This window comes from Chiloscyllium punctatum, chromosome 8 (genome assembly GCF_047496795.1).
Source record: "Chiloscyllium punctatum isolate Juve2018m chromosome 8, sChiPun1.3, whole genome shotgun sequence".
NCBI lineage: Eukaryota > Metazoa > Chordata > Chondrichthyes > Orectolobiformes > Hemiscylliidae > Chiloscyllium > Chiloscyllium punctatum.
This window is the reverse complement of record NC_092746.1, coordinates 45,467,254-45,486,178: the sequence shown is the minus strand read 5'-3', so window position 1 is coordinate 45,486,178 and position 18,925 is coordinate 45,467,254. Positions and strand designations below refer to the sequence as shown.

General features: G+C 41.6%; 1 protein-coding gene across 2 annotated transcripts in view; it reads left to right on the top strand.

Annotated features, from left to right (window-relative positions):
• The first annotated feature begins 1,901 nt into the window (after positions 1-1,901).
• The window catches only part of asb4 (ankyrin repeat and SOCS box containing 4), a 46,043-nt gene continuing 29,019 nt past the window's right edge, over positions 1,902-18,925 (top strand). Inside the window, exons 1-3 of one of the 2 annotated variants that reach the window (XM_072575466.1) lie at positions 1,902-2,009; positions 7,482-7,781; positions 11,856-12,346. In XM_072575466.1, the coding sequence (XP_072431567.1) occupies positions 2,003-2,009; positions 7,482-7,781; positions 11,856-12,346 (798 nt within the window). In that variant the 5' untranslated portion in view covers positions 1,902-2,002. Of the gene's footprint in view, positions 2,010-3,343; positions 3,555-7,481; positions 7,782-11,855; positions 12,347-18,925 lie in introns of those variants that run through there. The other variant, XM_072575465.1, reaches the window with a different exon arrangement.

The window sequence follows — 18,925 nt, the reverse complement described above, 5'->3', positions numbered from 1 at the left end:
AAAGACAGGTTTGCTGTGCTCAATCTAAGTTCTGTATTTACAATAGATCATCATTTTTGCTCTGCTGGACAAAGAATTACTGGATGGAATTGGCATCTCAAAGCAACTCTGTAACTAAATATACAGACAAAGGACAAACTCTTTACTTGAGAAGTGCCTGGCTATTGGTATTTGGTGATCTGAGACATTCTGGGAGAGGATAGTCTACTATAGAATGTTCTTGACATTCATGCACAATAGGATAACTGAGAAACCGGCACTTTGGCCAATTAAACTCGTATGCTGTTCCAAATAATGTGCTCTTTGTTTCTCTGTAGATACCTAATGTACATTTTGATCTATGACCATCTTGAGGCTTAGTGCAGAGACCATGACGGAGCTGCAAAAAATGAACAACTACATTGCTGATAAAATTCAAGATCGAAACAAGAAGCCATGTTCTGGAAAGGCAAGTTAAGTGGGCAGTATGGTGGCTCAGTGGTTAGCACTGCTTCCTCACAGTGCCAGGGACCTGTATTCAATTCCAACCTCGGGTGACTGTGCACATTCTTCCTGTGTCTACCTGGGTTTTCTCTGGGTGCTCTGGTTTCCTCCCACAGTCCAAAGATGTGCAGGTCAGGTGAATTGATAATGCTAAATTGCCTATAGTGTTCAGGGATGTGTAGGTGTACTAGTCAGGGGTAAATAGAGGATAATAGAGTCGGGGAATGAGTCTGGGTGGGTCACTTATTAGAGGATCGGTGTGGACTTGTTGGTCTGAAGAGCCTGTTTCTACATTGTAGGAATTCTAATTCTAAAAATAACATTTTGTGTTAATTTGTATGCTATTTGTGCATCATCACTTATATTCATATTTTGAGATTCTTTTACCAATAAAAGTTTAAAGCTGGATGTCTCCTTTGTTCCTTCCAATTCTAAGCAGGAGAACAATAATTCACGGACCTAAATATAACTAGCATGATACCAATCCCAACTGCTCCCAATCTGGGGAGAGGTCTGCTCCAGTCACTGGGATCAACCATTGCCAGGTGGTCCCACTAACTGGAAGTGTTAGGAAGAGGTTCCAAAGGCAAAGGGTTAAACGCAGAGAAATTGTTTCCTCTTGTGGGAGAACCGAGGACAATTTTAGAGTAATAGGATATCCATTTAAGACAGGGATAAGAAGGAGCCTTTTCTTCTCAGACGGTAGTGAATCTGTAGAATTCTTTACCACAGAGTGCTGTCGAGGCTGGGCCTTTCAATATCTTAATGGCTGAGATAGACAGATTTCTAATGTTGATTTTGCTGCACAATATGCTTATCTCACTGAGTTGTATGTTTTAGTTTAACAGTCAATTTAAAAAAAAACGGGTTTTTAGAGATTTTTACTTGAAGATTTGATTTTCTTCCACAAAGTTGCTACTCTGAGTTATGTGTTTTAGTAACATGTACTACAGACTTTAGTAACATGTACTACAGACTTTAAAACCATGCCAACATTTTGAAGAGGTTGCTAGACATGTTGACTTTGTTGTGTAAACCTGCTTATCTCGCTGAGTTATGCTTTTCAATTAAAAACACTTCTGATTTTAAGAAAATGCTAGCACTTTGGAGGGGATTGCAAGGAAGGTTAATTTTAATGTGCAAACATTCTTAACTCACGAAGATATGCATTTTAGTGTCATATAAAATTAATTCTAAGAACGTGCCAGCATTTTTGACAGATTGCTAGAAATGTTGATTTTGTTGTGCAAACTTGCTTATCTCATGAGCTTCGCAGGTGAAGAGTATATGACACAGATTTTAAGCAAATGCCTGCATTTTGGAAATTCTTGCTGACTGTATGATTTTGTGACGCAATATTGTTTATCTAACTGGGTTATGCATTTTACCAACATAAAGCAGCAAATTTGAAGATTATATTCAGACTTGAGGCCTGTGACCAGCATTGTGCTGCAGGGGTTGGTGCTGAGTCCACTGTTGTTTGTCACATATAAAGGATTTGAATGAGAATATCGGACACATGATTGGTAAGTTTGTGGATGACACCAAAATTGGTGACATGATGCACAGTGAAGAAGGCTATCTAAGAGTAAAATGGGATCTTGATCAACTGGACCAGTAGACTGAAGAATGGCAGATGGAGTTTAATTTAGACAAATGTGAAGTGTTACATTTTGGATAGACAAGGCAGGACTTACAAAATGAATGGTAAAGCCCCAGGGAGTGCTTTTGAACAGAGAAATCTAGCAGTGCAGGTACATAGTTCCTTGAAAATGGTGTCACAGGTAACAAAATGTTTGGAATGCTTGCCTCCAGCAGTCAGAACATTGGGGACAGGCGTTAGGATGTCATGTTACAGCTATATAAGACATTGGGAAGGCCACATTGAGAGTACAGTATACAATTCTGGTCTTCTTGCTATAGGAAGGATGTTATTAAACTGGAAAGGATGCAAAAAAGATTTGCAAAAATGTTACCGAGATAAGAGGGTTTGAGTTATAAGGAGAGGCTGAGTAGGCTGGGAAGTTTTTCCCTGGAGCATAGGATGCTGAGAATAACCTTATAGAGGTTTATAAAATCATGAGGGGCATAGATAAGGTGAATAGCCAAGGTCTTTTCCCCAGGATACGGAAGTTCAAAACTAGAGAGCATAAGTTTAAGATGAGAGGGGAAAGATTTGAAAAGGACCCTGTGCGATGACCTTTTCACACAGATGGTAGTGCGTGTATGGAATGAGCTGCCAGACAAAGTGGTAGAGACGAGTACAATTACAACATTTGAAAGACATTTGGACAGCACATAGAGAGGAAAGGATTTGAGGGATTTGGGCCAAGTGCAGACTAATGGGACTAGTTCAGTTTAGGAAATCTGGTTCAGCATGGACGAGTTGGGCTGAAGGGCCCGTTTCTGTCTTTAATGACTCTATAATCAGGAAGAGATTCAAGGTTATGGGAATAAGGCAGGAAGGTGGAGCTGAAGACTAACAGCCATGATCTCTTTGAATGATGGAGCAGACCTGATGGGCCGAGTGACCTCCCTCTGCTTGTACATCTTATGGCCTCATCAGTTCCATTGTGGAACTGGCTTTGGGAGGCAGAAAGCATCAGAGTTGCCACTTATAATTATGGTCCAGCAGTCCCTGCTGGAAGTCTATGTGTCTGTTTTTGTTTATATATATTTTAAGATCAGGTGAGGACAAGGACATTTGAGAAAGCTAATGAACTCTGTTAACCTTCACGGAAGCCATAACTATAAATAGCAAGCTCCACATGACTGACATATAAAATTACGCGTGTAGTGCAAATTTCTGATAGTGTTTGTGTTGTCAGTGTATCTGAAGCTCACTTTCTCATTAGGATTACTATGAGTGTGGTAATTGGTGCTGCGATTGATAATGGAAGTAGAAAGTCCACGAGCTCGTGCGGCCAGAACACTTAAAGCAACATTTTTACAAGCACTGCAGAACAATGACTGTAAATCCCTGAACGAAATCCTAGGGAAGAAGAAGATAGATGTTGATACCATTTTTGAAGTGGAAGATGAAACCATGATTTTGGCATCTTATAAACAAGGTACAATTCATCAGACTAAAACCGAACTAAAATCTGAAGGTAAACGAGCTGCGTGTTCTATGTAGGTCAAGGTTCATCAAGTTACAAACTGTATTTCAATCATAACATATAAATTAATGAGAACTTGATGTCAAAATGACAAATTTAATTTTAGATAGATATTTCAACAATTATTAACTGTTACATTAAATTTTCATAAAATGATCACATTTGTTTAAACATTCAAAAAAAAGTGCTGACCTACATATCTAATGGATTCTGATTTTAAACTGATAGAAACAAATGGTTTTGTCTATGACTGTGTTGTCTGTCACAACTTCCCAATTTATCATAAAATTATGTTGATAGTAAGTCTACAGAACTCAGATTTTACAAAGTTATTGCATAAACAGCAATTTTTTTCCTACAATCATTTAAATAATAATTAACAAAGTTATTAATGGGTAGACTTGAGTTCATCAAACAAATCTGCCATTTAAAGTTCTTGAGGACCAAAAATAACTACATGGAGGCTGGTAACCTATCATCATGTCATCCTTTATTTGCAAGAGCACAGTACACTGGCTAAGGCCAGCCAGCTCAGAGTCAGTCCCTGAAGTGAGATGATCCTGAATCTCCTGTTTATATCTGTCAGCCAAGGCTCCCTGATTGGTCCAGGTTAGTAACCCAATCACGGATTTCATAGTCAATAAGATCAACCTGGCTCCAATCACTACATTACTAATGTCCATTCGTAAGGTACTTTTGAAGAAGTGCTTCGTAGTTCTTGCGTTAGGGAAGATTTCTTTGAGATCCAGTACATATGGTAGCAGTGTATCAACATGATGTAAAGTATTTCCTGTGTGGCTGTTTCTATCTAAAATACTTTTTACATTAACTCTGTGATTACACTTGGTACATTGGCTGGAAGGTACTTCGGGACAACCTGTAGTTGTGGAAGATTTTTTTTCAGTGCAAACGCTTTTTGGAAAAAATAAGAATTTGCTTACATTAACTGATCAGATACTGCCTGCACACTAAGCTGCCTGAGGGAATTCTTGCATAATTGACAGGAATGTAAAGGCCCAAATTCTTATCTGCACACCAAGTGGAGGAGGCTGAAGTCGTACTATCTCTGAAAAATGTGTGGAGAGAAGGGAAAAGTGTTATCTCCATATGAATAGTTGTTCTTCTAGAAATTAGATGAAGGCAAAGACGAGTGGACTAATTTCTTTGGTATTGTCTCAAAAGGAATGTTCTCAGATGCCTGACAGGTGTTATCTAATGGGTACATATAGGTCATTGCACAAAAGCTTGCGTAATTCCAAATATTTCCCTGTAGTTCTTTTTCTGCTATCCCATCCAACTATCCATACAACTTTACACCTCTTTGAATAGCTACCATTTAAGGCAATGCTGTACATGCTGAAGCCACACCAGTGTATTATGGCCACTTCACACGGGAATTATAATGTAACTTGGCATGATGAAGGTTTCCACATAATCAAATGATGAGCAGCAGAGTGGGGCATTTATTGTGTCAATGGATATTTTTATGAAACTTGCATTGTCTCAGGTGGCAACAGGCCTGAACTATAAATGGATCCTGAAATTTCAAGTCACAATTTGCTTCAAAAGTGAAGGGTCTCCTTCAACTTAGAACTTGTACCCATCCTGTACTTATTTAATATCCCTCCTCCCATCCATCCACAGATACATATATGTATAGGGGAGGCAATGGCCTAGCAATATTATTGCTAATCTAGTAGTCTGGAGACTCAGATACTGTTCTGGGGACCTGAGTTCTAATCCCACCATGGCAGAGTCTAATGATGTCAAAAGCCTAATGAGGCCTAAAGAGTCAAAAGTCTAATGATGACTACAGAACCATTGTTAATTGTCAGGAAAAACTCATCTGGTTCACTAATGTCCTTTAGGGAAGGCAATTGCCATCCTTACCTGGTCGGGCCTACATGTGACTCCAAGCCCATAGCAACATGGTTCACACTGGACAATTAATGATGGGTAATGAACGTTAGCCTAGCCAATGATGTAAACTTCCTGTGAATGACTAAAATAAAATGTGCTATTTTTGTATGCGAATGTTGCCTTTAATAGAGTTTGTCTCTAAAGATTCCATGTGTTGTGCATATATAATGCTCTGCCTGGTAGTTCATCTGTTGTGGTTTGGAAAATTCCTATTGAGAAGCAGTTTAAGTCACATGAGGAAAGCAGATGATCATGGTGTGTGCAGGGCCATTAGCAAGCAAGGGAGGCTCAAAGGCATATTGTCAGAATGTCCATAAAATTCTCTACATTAGACCTCCTAACAAAATATAAAGTATTTAAAAAGTATTCAGAGCAATGGTTTCTAGATTCAGATATATCTCAATGCAGAAAAACAACCCATTAAGATTTGCTTATCAATTGAAATGAAGATTAACACAGACTTAACAGCAAAAAGCCAAAAAAGATCCCCAAAAGGTTATGGACCAAATTAGAAGATCAATTCAGATTCAATATGTACTTCCATGTTCATCAGCCATAATTAATTAAGTTTAGGCAGAAGTTGTAGAACTCAAGGAACTATTTTGTGAGCAGATGCAGAGAAAACAGCTCATTATGTGATCTTTCAGATGGTGAGCTAGTGAATAGAATTGTTGAATTAATGCTCATACCCAATCCTACGGAAGCTTTCCAGAAACATTTATTCGACAAACTGAAAAACTTTAACATCAACAAGCTATAAGAGAATGGATGTTAGTACAGAAAGATCCTTACAGGTTAACACAGCTTACATGTTCTAAGTACAAACACAATTGTTAACATAATCAATAGAATACCCAAATATAAAAGATGTGTCAGAAAGGGTGACCTTCATCACGTACCAAGGAAATGTTCTGTTTTCAACCAATTTTTCAAGGCATATGGCAGAAAAGCCCTTTGGCAGAGGCAGTGCACAAGGGTGAAGCCTAAAGTAGCTACAAAGAGCCATACACTGACCTAAACTTACCTCACACAAGGAGAACCTTAAAACTACACTAAAGACAATATGATATTCTTCCAGAGGCAGCTACCTGAAGCATTCACCGAACTATAATCTGGTGATGTAAACCAGGAGACAAAGAATAGTGAACACGTTTCACACAGTCAATCTCATGGAAAGCGTCAATGTCATCACATCATCTGAAGTCTTTGCAAAAAAATTTAGCTATCCATTCTCAGAAAACTGGCAACGATTTGTTATTGGCTCAGATTGACAGGGCAAGTGCAAACTCAGAGAGTTCCAAACATTTGTACCCATAGACATGGGAAGTCTTGACAAAACTCAACGCATTCAACAGTTCACCAGTTCCACTTAAAACCAGATTTTTGTTGAGACAGATGTTTTATAGTTTATCAACAACACAAACTTATGACCTTGCTATAATTTTGCAGATTTTACAATCATCTGGGTTCGGTGCTTGAAGATAAAATACACATGCGTAACGGACTTACTGAGGAACCAAAATGATTGCATTTCTCACTAAGAGCCTGACTGTAGATGAGGCAGGCATCTTTAATTAGATTACTTACAGTGTGGAAACAGGCCCTTCGGCCCAACAAGTCCACATTGCCCCGCCGAAGCGCAACCCACCCAGACCCCTACATTTACCCCTTACTTAACACTACGGGCAATTTAGCATGGCCAATTCACCTGACCTGCACATTTTTGGACTTTGGGAGGAAACCGGAGCACCCGGAGGAAACCCACGCAGACACGGGGAGAATGTGCAAACTCCACACAGACAGTCGCCTGAGGCAGGAATTGAACCCGGGTCTCTGGTGCTGGGAGGCAGCAGTGCTAACCACTGTGCCGCCGTGGTGTCATGTAACTATCTTAAAAAGTAAATTGCTTCTCTGGTCTGGAATCAATGCAATAACACAATGTCCTTTCTTATTATCCAGGTTACTGGCTGCCAAGTTACAAACTGGGGTCATCCTGGACAACAGGCCTACACTTAGCAGTGATGCTTGGTAACCTGGAGAGTATGGCAGTGCTACTAAATCATCACGCTAGTGTAAATTATCAACCAAATGGGAAAGCACCTTTACATGTTGCCATTGATGTGAAAAACAGGGACTGCGTTAGCAAATTGTTACATCATGGAGCTAAAGTAAATTCTTTTTCACTGAGTGGATATACACCATTACATTTATGCAGAACGAAGGAGTCAGTTTCCTGTGCAAAACTACTGATCTGGAATGGTGAGCTGTGATAGTTTTTTTGTTAAAATGTTTCCAGGTTTCTTTCTAATATTAAAATATTAAGCAAATATACTTCCAGGAACAACAAAATAATGCACAACATTTGAATGTTATTGTCTCCTTTAGAATGCATTTTCAATTTCTCTTTAGGACCCATTAAGCATGCCTACTTCCTGTCCTGACTAATATGGATAGGTAAAAATGGGGAGCCATGGGCACCCACGTGGGCCCCAGCTATGCCTGCCTCGTCATAGGATAGGTGGTACAGTCCATCATCCGCAGTTACACCGGCACCATCCCCCACCGCTTTGTCTGCTACATTGTTGACTGTATCGGCACTGTCTTGTGTTCCCACGAGGAGGTGAACAGTTCATCAACTTCACTAACACCTTCCATCCTGACCTTAAGTCACATGGACCATCTCGGACACGTGCACCCCTTCCTGGACCTCTCTGTCTCCATCTCTGGCGACCAACTCAACATGGGTATCTATTTCAAACCCACTGACTCCCACAGCTACCTGCACCTCCTCCCACCCCACCCACCCTCTTAAAAACACTATCCCTTACTCGCAATTCCTCCAACTCCACTGTATCTGCTCTGAGGGAGAGGAATTCCACTCCAGAATTCCTCCTATTTCCAGGACTGCAATTTCTCCTCTCTTGTGATAAACAATGGCCTCCAGCATATCGCCTCCACTTCCTGCGCATCTGCCCATGAATCCCACCCCTCCAACCTCAACAAGGACAGAACTCCCTTGGTCCTCAACTTCCAACCCACTAATCTCCAGATACAGTGCATAATCCGCTGCCATTTCTGCCAATTACACAATCAGGTGCCACCACCCAGGGATATATATTCCCTCCCCACCACTATCTGCATTCTGCAGAGCCCATTCTCTCCGTGACTTCCTTGATAGGTCTACACCCCATGCCAACCCAACCTCCACACCCAGTACTTTCCCTTGTCACCACAACAGTTGTAAAACCTGCACCCACACCTCCCCCCTCACCTCTGTCCACAGCCTTAAAGGACCTTTTCACATCAGGCAGAGATGTTCCTGCACATCCATCCACCTCATCTGCTGTGCCTGTTGCTCTTGATGTGGTCTCCCCTATATCAGGGAGGCAGGACTCTAACTTATGGAGTGTTTCAGGGAACATTTCTGGGAAACACACACCAAACTATCCCACCACCCTGTGGTTGGCCACTTCAACTTCCACTTCCACTCCACCAAGGACATGCAAGTCCTGAGCCTCCTCAATCACCAAATCCAAGCACCCGACGACTGGAGGAAGAACGCCTCATCTTCCAGGTTGGGACCCTCTAACCACACAGGATAAACATCAACTTCACTTGTTTACAAATCTCCCCTCCTCCCACCTCATCCCAGATCCAATCCTCCAATTTGGCACTTCCCTCTTGACCTGTCCTACCTGTCCTTCTTCCTTCTCACCTATCTGCTCCACCCTCCCTACCGACCTATCACAATTACCCCCCCCCCCCGCATCCTCCTATTACCTTCCCAGCTAGCTTACCCCCAGCCTCACCCCCACCCTTCTATTTAACTCTCAGCCCCCTTCCTCCCCTACAGTCCTGATAAAGGGCTTACACCCGAAACATCAATTCTGCTGCACCTCAGGCATTGCCTGATCTGTTGTGCTTTTCCAGCACCACACTTTTCAGCAGTGACTTGGGTGGTGATTGATATTGGCCAAGGATGGGTTAGCCTGTGGAGGAGTAGCCAACTTTTGTTGTAGTTGGACTAAACGCACTATGAAACTAGCCCTTGGGAAAACTTAACATGGAAACCAGAGCAGGTTCTTGATGGGTTCAATTCTCCACTTGCTCCCAAATATTTGTATGTTGGACACCAGACACCAGCACAGAGGCATGGTGGCAAGCTGTGCTGCCTCACAATGCCAGAAACTAGGGTTCGATTCCTATCATGAATGACTATCTGATTGCATGTTCTCCCCTTATCTGCATGGGTTTCTGCAGGGTGCTCTGGTTTGGTCCCATAGTGCAAAGATGTACAGATTAAATGGACTTGCCATACTGAATTGCCCTGTACTCTTCAGGGATGCGCAGGCTTGGTGAGTTAGCCTAGTAAAAATAAAATTGGCAGGGTTGTGGCAATTGGGTGAGATGCTATTTGGAGGATTAGTTCAGCCATGATGGACCAAATGGCCTCCTTCTGCACTGTAGAGAATCAATAAAATCTATGAAAATGGAAGTAGAAAGTCCACAAGTCTGAACAGCCAGATTACTTAAAGCAACATTCTTATAAGCACTGCAGACTGTAAAACCCTGAGCAAAATCCAAGGGAAGAAGAAGATGCCATTTTTGAAGTGGCAGATGAAATTATGATTTTGGCATCTTATAAATAAGGTACCATTCATCAGACTAAAACCTAATTAAAATCAAAAGGTAAATGAACTGCGTCTGTTATGTAAGTCAAGGTCCATCAAGTTACAAGTCTGTCCTTCAATAGTAAAATATCAACTAATGAGAACATGATGTCAAAAATGCCAAATTTAATTTTAGATGGATATTTCAACAATTATTAACTGTTACATAAAATATTCATATTTGTTTAACTGTTCAAAAAAAGTACGGGCCTACAAATTTAATGGATTCTGATTTTAAACTGAGACTGAGGTAAGTATTACGAGACATCAAAGTGGGAGGTTCAGCTATTACTGTTGGTACAGGTAGAGGGGTTTTCCAAATGAGTGCAGAGGGCATGTAGGGTTAGTGTTGTTGCAAACTAAGCTGGGTGGAGGCTAGTAGGGGAGTTATTGCAAGAAATAAGTTCTGGTGAAAGCTGAAAGGTAGGTACAGTAGCAGAGATAGAGTGTTCGTGTAGTATCTGAGAGAAGATGGTGAAACTTAGGCTGAAAACTTGAAAAGGATGTTGACCTTCTTCTTTCAGTACTGGGCATTCCTCCAGACGGCTGGGACTGGATGACAAACTTGTGCTAGGCTGGCACGGAATGATGTCATAACCCCCAATGCTGATCCTGAAAGAAGACAAAGTCCCACCTGTGTACCTGGATACCCAGTTGTCCAGTGGATCTCCAGGACCATGCCCAGAGCATGAGGTGCTGATGTCCCTCTATCTGCAATGTCTGTGGCAAATGTCAGGAACTTGCAGGGCACCTTCAGATGGTCAGTACTTGTCTGGGTGCGCAACGAGTTTACAATGTGGTGCCAGAAATGTTAGTTAATTCCAGAATATCCATTAAATGGTGAATTGGTCCAGGAATAGCGCATAGTAATCAGACATTGTATTCATCATTAGGCAGCAATGACAGTTGTGGTGGTTGGTTTGGTAACATTCAATGAGGAAGCTCACTCCATTTTACGGTGAGAATACATCACTGCACCAAACCTGACATGACATTCACTAACCTCCCCCCAAAATATGTTTCAGTTCTCTATCAGAACTGAGAAAGTTAAAGATCTGTCCAGATGTAAAATGCATGTCAAAAGAGGAATTCCTTAAAATGTTTAAAGGTTCTGAATAAATAAAACTAGTCTAATGTAGTAAGTTAAGCGAAGATAGCAGATTATAAAAGAAATTAATAGAGTATATAAAAGGAAAATGCATACATGTAAACCACCAGGATACACTTAACCAATATAAATTCTTCAGGAAGGTGCTAGTTCTGATGGAATTGAAAAATCACTGCTTCTGTCTCTGGATTAACCAGCCAGCATGGCCTTCCCAACAGAAAACAGAACTCAAGAAATTAAAACATGCAAACATTAGAAACCTGAAACCAAAACACATACATGGGAAATATGTAGCAGATCAGTAGTAACCAAAAAGAAAAGGGACAGACTAACACTTGCATGTTTTTGAAGAATTTTACCTGAAACATTGAACTGTCACCATCTGACCTTATAACTGCTGGTTGATACAATCTGTTGTTCCAGCAGCCCTGTCTTAATTCAAGTTATTATATTTATTTGCTCAGACTTCATTTCTTTTTCTGTTGAACTGGTCAGAGTATTTTCATGAATTAGTCTGGAGCTATGTGGCTGTGTCTCACCCTTCCCTTTTAACAGGTGCCAACCTGAATCTACAGGCTAACAATGATTATCAAGATACCCCACTGCACACAGCTGCACGCTTTGGTGTACCTGAACTCGTGGCCCTTTACGTCACCCATGGAGCAGATGTTGATAGTCTTAACGTCTATAATGAAACACCACTTATTACAGCAATTTACTGGGCTTTAAATATGAAGGAACAACAATATAGCACAGACCATCATCTGATCTGTAGAATGCTTATAGACTATGGAGCTTCTGTGAATGCTCGAGATCGGGATTACAAATCTCCACTTCATAAAGCAGCATGGAATTGTGACCATCTGCTCCTGAAAATGTTGTTAGAATCAGGCGCCCATATTGGGTCAATGGATGTCAATGGCTGTGCCTCTCTACAGTACCTCCTGAAGGTCACAGGAGTGCGTCCTGCAGCACAACCAGAGAAATGCTATCAACTGCTGCTAAACCATGGAGCTGCAAGGGTTTACCCTCCACAGTTTCACAAGGTAAGAATGCAAAATCAGATTTAGACAATAATATTTTCAACCTATTATTGATAATACTGTTTGCATGATTGTTGCATACTATTTCCAGAAATTGGTGTTTGCAATATTTACATGCAGAACACCTCATGTATGCTCATCCTTTGTCTTCCATTTAACAAATTTATTACCAAGTCTATTTCAAATCAGCTTCTCCTCTGTTAAAATAACTAATAAAGATCCTTCTTCAGTGCCAAGCAGTCACAAATATTCCTATCATTTCCAAGCGGCAGTTCCTTCTTTTGGTTTTGATTTTTCTTCATCAGCTGAAGGAAAATTGAGAGAAAAAGAGCTGTTTACATTTTTAACATTGGAATTCTACAATAAATACCATATATACTGGTGTAAAAGTTGAATCTTTTTTACACTATTTTATAAGATTAAATTTATGGTGTCGAATATTATATGGATAGTACTTTTAAAGGGCTGAAATTCGTGTTACATTCCAAACTATCGCATTGTAAGCAGAAGCCCAATGGATCTCGAAACAAATAAAGAAAGAAAACACAACAAATTATGGTAATTACCAGATAAAGACAATAAAAACAAAAATTAATTAATAAGCTTTTGTTTATACATACAAAAAGTAGAAATATAATATGGCTTTAAATTATAAATGTATGGTGCATCTTAAATTAAACATATCAACTACAAACGTTCATTAAAATCCTGCTAAATCATACTGTTTGACATCTTCAGCACTGAATAAAGATTCTCCATCCACCTTCATCCATCCAGCCTTGTGGATGTATGTGGAAGACAATTTCTTTTGGAAATTTCTCATTTGCCAAAATCTTTCACTTAAAACAGCCATCAGCTTTAACTTACTGCCCTCAGCCATACAAACTTTTCTCATGGCCAGTGGTTTTCACCAATATTGCTTTTTCTCCTTTTTGCTTCACAGTTCGATTCTCCAACATGTCATTTCATCCATGTTTCCAATCCATGATAACTTGTAGCCTTCCTTCTGCTGATTTCTGATAACATACTGGTGAAGCTGTAATATCTTATCTTCTAGTTCAGCAAGCAGCTTTAATTCTCTGCTGAAGTACTAAGTCATGCCTTATCAAGAACCTCGTGCACCATCCATTTTAAGGCACTTACCTTAAAATCCGAAATTCCATTCCTTTTTGATTTGTATTGTGCATGAATTTGGATGGCTTCACGACTAACACATTTTCCGTTGTGACGATTTTTAAGTACCCACTCAGCAACTATTTTCTCCAGTTGTGGCCACTTTCTCGGGTTACCTCTGTTTGGCACACTTTTGTTTTGGCATTGTTTGAAGGTGGTTCTATATCTTTCTCCAGTCTCTCATAGGTTTCTCTGAATCACAAAATCCTCTTGCTGCTGCAGTTATCCGTCTTCTCTCCAACTTCAACAACTTTCAGTTTAAATGCTGCTGTATATTTTTTGTTTTATCTGGATGGCATTTTTACACAAAGTGATTAAGAAATTTCAAAACCTGAACTAGGTACATGACTGCATTCGACGAATAACATGGTAACTGAGCTCAGCTGAGCTGCACACAAAGGGAGGTTATCACCTGACTCTGATCTTAAACCTTCATGCCAAATTGGTATGAATTGTATATCAAAACACATAATAGCACAAAAAATTCCTCATCATGATATTTATGTACCGGATTATACCTTAACTCACAAATGTTGATCTGTTATCTGTGAAGAACTAGGGTCGATGTTTCCACGAGATATAAGGAAAATTCCAGATTTTTTTGGCCAAAAATAGGGGGTCAACGTTTACATGAGATGAACTTTTACTCAAGTATATACTCAGTGCACCTAAGATTTGGAAAGTTACCTGGTCCAGATGGAATGAATTCTAGGTTGCGAAAGGAAACAATAACACAATAAGTAGATACACTGATCACAATCGATTGGATATAGGAATAGTGTCAAAGGTTTCCAAGAATGTGTTTACCACAACTCAAGAAGGAGGAGAGGTATGAGCAAAGAAACTACAGGCAAGTCAGCTTAACATCAGGAAATCATGGAAAATTATCTTGATCAAATGATAAGGAAAACATGGAAAGTTGATTGTGTTAGTGCAGTGGATGTATATATGGATTTATGGAAGATATTGTATTAATGACACTCTGAGGCTTGTGAATACTATGTAAGTCCATGGAATTAAGGTAAAAGTGGCAGTATAGATACAAATTAGGCTCAATGACAGGGAACGAAGAGGAATGGTATTGAATGATTTTCAGATTTGAAGATAGTTTGTAATGCTATTATTAAAAGTCAGTTTTGGTTCCTTGCACTTTTGTTTTTATATAATCTTCATCCAGGTGTAGGAGCAGCATTATGAAGTTTATAGGTGATACAAAATTTGTCGAAGTACCAAATAGTGCTGAAGGTTGTTATAGACTCCAGGATAAGATGATGAAATGTAAAAAAAAAGATAGATGGAGTTCAAAGCAGAGAAATGTGAAATGTCCAGTGGGAGGACCTCGTACATTAGACAGTACATCATTAATTGCAAAATATGATATCCTGTAAGACATTGGTAATGGTTTATAAAAATCCCTGGTAGGATGCAGGTGGTTACTTGAGTTTGCATTAAGAGGATATGCTTCTGTGCATATACATCTGTTGCCATATTTAAAGCCCAGTCATGTGCAATTTTAAATACTCAGAGTCAGGAACTGGCCCTCACGCTGTGGTGCTAGAACATAGAACATAGAACAATACAACACAGAACAGGCCCTTCGGCCCACAATGTTGTGCCGAACATTTGTCCTAGCTTAAGCACCTATCCATGTACCTATCCAATTGCCGCTTAAAGGTCACCAATGATTCTGACTCTGCCACTCCCACAGGCAGCGCATTCCATGCCCCCATACCTACCCCTGACATCCCTCCATACCTTCCACCCTTCATCTTAAATTTATGTCCCCTTGTAACACTCTGTTGTACCCGGGGAAAAAGTCTCTGACTGTCTACTCTATCTATTCCCCTGATCATCTTATAAACCTCTATCAAGTCACCCCTCATCCTTTGCCATTCCAATGAGAAAAGGCCTAGCACTCTCAACCTATCCTCGTACGACTTATTCTCCATTCCAGGCAACATCCTGGTAAATCTCCTCTGCACCCTCTCCAAAGCTTCCACATCTTTCCTAAAATGAGGTGACCAGAACTGCACACAGTACTCCAAATGTGGTCTTATCAATGTCCTGTACAGCTGCAACATCACCTCCCGACTCTTGAATTCAATCCCTCTGCTAATGAACGCTAATACACCATAGGCCTTCTTACAAGCTCTATCCACCTGAGTGGCAACTTTCAAAGATCTATGAACATAGACCCCAAGATCCCTCTGCTCCTCCACCTTACTAAGAACCCTACCATTAACCCTGTATTCCGCATTCTTATTTGTCCTTCCAAAATGGACAACCTCACACTTGACAGGGTTGAACTCCATCTGCCACTCCTCAGCCCAGCTCTGCACCATATCTAAGTCCCTTTGCAGCTGACAACAGCCCTCCTCACTATCCACAACTCCACCAATCTTCGTATCATCTGCAAATTTACTGACCCACCCTTCAACTCCCTCTTCCAAGTCATTAATAAAAATTACAAACAGCAGAGGACCCAGAACTGATCCCAGCGGAACTTCACTTGTAACTGAGCTCCAGGCTGAATATTTACCATCTACCACCACACTCTGACTTTGACCAGTTAGCCAGTTATCTATCCAACTGGCCAAACTTCCCACTATCCCATGCCTCCTGACTTTCCGCATAAGCCTACCATGGGGAATCTTATCAAATGCCTTACTAAAATCCATGTACACTACATCCACTGTTCTACCCTCATCCACATGCTTGGTCACCTCCTCAAAGAATTCAATAAGACTTGTAAGGCAACCTACCCCTCACAAATCCATGCTGGATGTCCCTAATCAAGCAATGTCTTTCCAAATACTCATAAATCCTATCCCTCAGTACCTTTTCCATTACTTTGCCTACCACTGACGTAAGACTAATTGGCCTGTAATTCCCGGGGTTATCCCTATTTCCTTTTTTGAACAGGGGCACAACATTCGCCACTCTCCAGTCCCTGGCACCACCCCCATTGACAGTGAAGACGAAAAGATCATTGCCAACGGTTCTACAATTTCCTCTCTTGCTTCCCACATAATCCTAGGATATATCCTAGGATGTCACAAGGAATTAAGGGCTACGGGGAGAATGCGGGTAAGTGGAGTTGAAATGCCCATCAGCCATGATTGAATGGCGGAGTGGACTTGATGGGTCGAATGGCCTTACTTCCGCTCCTATGTCTTATGGTCTTATGGTCTTATATCCCGTCAGGCCCGGGGGAGTTATCTATCCTCAAGTTTTTCAAAATGCCCAACATATCTTCCTTCCTAACAAGTATCTCCTCTAGCTTACCAGTCCGTTTCATACTCTCCTCTTCAACAATATGGTCCCTCTCATTTGTAAATACAGAAGAAAAGTACTCAATCAAGACCTCGCCTATCTCTTTTGACTCAATACACAGTCTCCCACTACTGTCCTCGATCAGACCTACCCTCCTTCTTGTTATTCTCATGTTTCTCACATATGCATAAAAGGCCTTGGGGTTATCTTTGATCCTACCCGCCAAAGATTTTTCATGCCCTCTCTTAGCTCTCCTAATCCCTTTCTTCAGCTCCCTCTTGGCTATCCTGTATCCCTCCAATGCTCTGTCTGAACCTTGTTTCCTCAGCCTTATGTAAGCCTCCTTCTTCCTCCTTACAAGACATTCAACCTCCGTCATCAACCAAGGTTCCCTCACATGACCATGCCTGACAGGTACATGCATATCAAGGACACGTTGTATCTGTTCCTTGAAAAAGTTCCACATTTCAACGACATCCTTCCCTGACAGCCTGTGCTCCCAATTTATGCTCCTCAGATCCTGTCTTGCAGCATCGTATTTATCCTTCCCCCAATTGTAACACCTGCCCTGTTGCACGCACCTATATCTCTCCATAACCAAGATGAAAGTCACAGAATTGTGGTCACCATCACCAAAATGCTCACCCACTAACAAGCCCATCACTTGTCCCGGTTCGTTACCAAGTACCAAATCCAATATGGCCTCCCCTCTGGTCGGACAATCTACATACTGAGTTAGAAAAGCTTCCTGGACACACTGCACAAACACCGCCCCATCCAATCTACTTGATCTAAAGAGCTTCCAATCAATATTTGGGAAGTTGAAATCGCCCATGAGTACTACCCTGTGGCTTCTGCACCTTTCCAAAATCTGTTTCCCAATCTGTTTCTCCACATCTCTGCTGCTATTGGGGGGGCCTATAGTAAACACTCAACAGGTGACTGCTCCTTTCCTATTTCTGACTTCAGCCCATACTACCTCCAAAGGCAGATCCACCTTGAACTGCCTTTCTGCAGCTGTTATACCATTTCTAATTAGCAATGCCACCCCCCCTCTCCTTTTTTACCACCCCCCCCCCAATCTTACTGAAACATCTGTAACCAGGAACCTCCAACAACCATTCCTGTCCCTCTTCTATCCACGTTTCCGTGATGGCCACAACATTGTAGTCCCAAGTACCGATCCACGCCTTAAGTTCACCCACCTTATTTCTGATACTCCTTGCGTTGAAGTATACACACTTGAGCCCATCTCTGTCTACGCAAGTATTCCCTGTCAGTGCTACCTTCTCCACAGCCTCCCTACATTCTTGGACATCCTGAAAAACAGCTAACCTACTTGCTGGACTACAAGTCCAGATTCCATCCCCCTGCCAAACTAGTTTAAACCCCCCTGAAGAGTGCTAGCAAACCTACGTCCCAGGATGTTGGTGCCCTTCTGGTTCAGGTGCAACCCGTCCTGCTTGTACAGGTCCCACCTTCCCCAGAATGTAGTCCAATTGTCCAAATACCTGAAGCCCTCCCTCCTACACCATCCTTGCAGCCACGTGTTCAACTGCACTCTCTCCCTATTCCTTGCCTCACTGTCACATGGCACCGGCAACAACCCAGAGATGACGACTTTGTCTGTCCTAGCTTTTAGCTTCCACCCTAACTCCCTGAGCTCCTGAATGACCTCCCCACCCCTCTTCCTACCTATGTCGTTGGTGCCAATGTGCACCACGACTTCTGGCTGCACACCCTCCCCCTTAAGGATTCTGAAGACACGGTCCGAGACGTCTCGGACTCTGGCACCTGGAGGCAACAAACCATCCGAGAGTCTCGCCCATGTCCACAGAACCGTCTGTCTGTCTGTCCCTCTAACTATAGAGTTTCCTATAACTAGCGCTCTCCACCTCTCCCCCTTTCCCTTCTGAGCCTTAGAGCCGGACCTCGTGCCAGAGACCCGGTCACTGCAGCTTACCCCTGCTAGATCGTCCCCCCCAACAGTATCCAAAGCGGTATACTTGTTGTTGAGGGGAACAACCATTGGGGGTCCCTGCACTGCCTGCTTCCTCTCCTTCCCACCTCTAACTGTTACCCAGCTACCTCTGTTCTCCGGTGTAACTATGTCCCTGTAACTTCTATCTATCACCC